We start from the raw sequence: 3,138 nt of genomic DNA, 5'->3' as shown, positions 1-3,138 counted from the left end.
AAAAAAAAAAAAAGAAAGAAAGCATTTATTTGGAAAAGTTCTTAGGTTCCAGGGAGTGCATTCACTGAAGGAATGCAGGCTTCTATGGCTTGGTTATTAAGGAGACCTGAAGCAGCTCCAGGGTGTGTAGAGGGAAGTCTGGGAGCCCAAGTACAGTCACTGGGTTACTAAATGAGGGGTGCTGTGCCAGTCTTGACTTTAGCACTGGGAGGTTTCTTTTTTTAAAACGTTTAATAGTGCCGTTAAGCCCTTGTTTATGCTGTTCTGTGTTACACATTCGCCCACAGCCTTCTTAGAGAAGTCTACTTGGACTCTTGAGTGCTTCTCTAGCATGCGTGAGGCGCTAGGATCCATCCCCAGTGCTTCAGGAGCACAGTGTACAACAAAGCAGTTTTATCTAGTAGGGGCCTACAAGCCTAGTGGTAGGGGGGGGGGTGTGTGTGTATTAGAAAGTTCAAGGCCGGGCTGGAGAGATGGCTCAGTGGTTAAGAGCACTGACTGCTCTTCCGAAGGTCCTGAGTTCAAATCCCAGCAACCACATGGTGGCTCACAACCACCCACAATGAGATCTGATGCCCTCTTCTGGTGTGTCTGAAGACAGCAACAGTGTGTACTTACATAAAATAATAAAATAAATCTTTAAAAAAGAAAAGAAAGTTCAAGGCCAGGCTGAGCAGTGGAGGGGCTTGCCTATAATTCCATCACCCTGGGAGGCCAAGGTAGGTAGATTTCTGTGAGTTTAAACCAGCTTGGTCTACCAGCAAGTCCCAGAAGAGCGAAGGCTACACAAAGAAACTCTGTTTTGAAAAGCCAAGAGAGAGGGAGACTGACTGACCTGACTCAGCTTAGTCTGGGCTGTCGCAGGTTGTACATGATTTCTGGTTCATCTTGCCATTCTTTTTTGGTGGCAAAGTGGCAGCAAGGCATTGCCCAGTTGGACTCCGGGGAGCAGTACCCAGTACACTCTTGCTCGGGTTGGTTGGCCCTGCTGAATCAGTGTAGTCTGGAACTTCTGCTTGCGGGTGTGGAGGCAAAGGAATTTTATCTGATTTCAGAACATGTGCTATCACATAAGAATTCTGACCGTCTCACAAGGGCCAGGGTGCAGCCATGACCTTCAGCCAGGCAGGCACAGCGTGCTTGTTTGAGTTCCAGAATCCCCCAAAAGAGGGAAGAGCCACTAGGTGTTTCAGTTCCTAGTTTGTGACTGTGCAAAGTGAATCTGTTCTGCAGCGGGTGTGAGGCTTCCTTGGGCAGAGGGCTTTCCTGGAAAGACCCCCAGGACACAGGACATGAGCCTGGCAGCGACATCCGAGGCTGTAGTCATTTAACTTGTAGCGCTTTGTATGAACGCTTCAGGAGGTGTTTAATGGAAGTGTTGGTTTAGCTGTTTTTAAGTTCTGTTTAATTCCCGGTGCAGCTCGCTAGGATGGAGACATTGTTTTAGTGTGCCTTCGCGCCTGCCGTGCTGCAGCAGGCTAATGTTGTGCCTTAGTGTGTTTCAACTTGCCTTTCTAGGATCACTGTCACTTTCAACATTAACAACAGCATCCCTCCAACATTTGATGGTGAGGAGGAGCCCTCACAGGGGCAGAAGGCTGAAGAACAGGAGCCGGAACTGACATCAACTCCCAACTTTGTGGTTGAAGTTACAAAGACTGTTGGCAAGAAGACCCTTGTACTGGGCTGTCACTATCCTGAGGATGAGATTGGACACGAAGATGAGGCCGAGAGTATCTCCTCTGTCAAGGATGTTAGCTTTCAGGCCACTGGTGACTCTGCTACACACTCAACACAGATTCCCTGGACTGGGCCTTGTATGACCACCTAATGGATTTCCTTGGGGACCGAGGGGTGCATCACACTTTTGCGGATGAGTTGGTGAAGCCCAGGACAGCCCTAGAGCATCAGGAATATATCACCTTTCCTGCTTGTGGACGTTGTACATCGTGGTGCGCACTAGGCTCCGCACCACGATGTACAACGTCCACAAGCAGACCCCCTAAGTTCTGTTTAATTCCCGGTGCAGCTCGCTAGGATGGAGACATTGTTTTAGTGTGCCTTCGCGCCTGCCGTGCTGCAGCAGGCTAATGTTGTGCCTTAGTGTGTTTCAACTTGCCTTTCTAGGATCACTGTCACTTTCAACATTAACAACAGCATCCCTCCAACATTTGATGGTGAGGAGGAGCCCTCACAGGGGCAGAAGGCTGAAGAACAGGAGCCGGAACTGACATCAACTCCCAACTTTGTGGTTGAAGTTACAAAGACTGTTGGCAAGAAGACCCTTGTACTGGGCTGTCACTATCCTGAGGATGAGATTGGACACGAAGATGAGGCCGAGAGTATCTCCTCTGTCAAGGATGTTAGCTTTCAGGCCACTGGTGACTCTGCTACACACTCAACACAGATTCCCTGGACTGGGCCTTGTATGACCACCTAATGGATTTCCTTGGGGACCGAGGGGTGCATCACACTTTTGCGGATGAGTTGGTGAAGCCCAGGACAGCCCTAGAGCATCAGGAATATATCACCTTTCCTGCTTGTGGACGTTGTACATCGTGGTGCGCACTAGGCTCCGCACCACGATGTACAACGTCCACAAGCAGACCCCCTAAGTTCTGTTTAATTCCCGGTGCAGCTCGCTAGGATGGAGACATTGTTTTAGTGTGCCTTCGCGCCTGCCGTGCTGCAGCAGGCTAATGTTGTGCCTTAGTGTGTTTCAACTTGCCTTTCTAGGATCACTGTCACTTTCAACATTAACAACAGCATCCCTCCAACATTTGATGGTGAGGAGGAGCCCTCACAGGGGCAGAAGGCTGAAGAACAGGAGCCAGAGCTGACACCAACTCCCAACTTTGTGGTTGAAGTTACAAAGACTGATGGCAAGAAGACCCTTGTCCTGAACTGTCACTATCCTGAGGATGAGATTGGACATGAAGATGAGGCCGAGAGTGATATTTTCTCTATCAAGGAAGTTAGCTTTCAGGCCACTGGTGACTCTGAGTGGAGGGATACAAACTACACGCTCAACACAGATTCCCTGGACTGGGTGAGTGCTGGCTGAGATGGGGCTGCTTGGCTTTTGCAGAGAAGGGTCCTGGTTCAAGGAGAGGCAGTAGCATTACAAGAGGGGAAATG

At 49.5% G+C, this 3,138-nt stretch overlaps 1 protein-coding gene across 2 annotated transcripts in view; it reads left to right on the top strand.

Annotated features, from left to right (window-relative positions):
* The window catches only part of C1qbp (complement C1q binding protein), a 6,615-nt gene that overhangs the window by 1,290 nt on the left and 2,187 nt on the right, over positions 1–3,138 (top strand). The window contains exons 3-4 of one of the 2 annotated variants that reach the window (XM_021211940.2): positions 1,519–1,660; positions 2,876–3,049. In XM_021211940.2, coding sequence (XP_021067599.1) covers positions 1,519–1,660; positions 2,876–3,049 — 316 coding nt within the window. Of the gene's footprint in view, positions 1–1,518; positions 1,661–2,736; positions 3,050–3,138 lie in introns of both variants that reach the window. The other variant, XM_021211939.2, reaches the window with a different exon arrangement.

Source organism: Mus pahari, chromosome 14 (genome assembly GCF_900095145.1).
Source record: "Mus pahari chromosome 14, PAHARI_EIJ_v1.1, whole genome shotgun sequence".
Classification (NCBI taxonomy): Eukaryota; Metazoa; Chordata; class Mammalia; order Rodentia; family Muridae; genus Mus; species Mus pahari.
The sequence above is the reverse complement of the archived record's forward strand: the minus strand, read 5'-3'. Positions and strand labels throughout refer to the sequence as shown.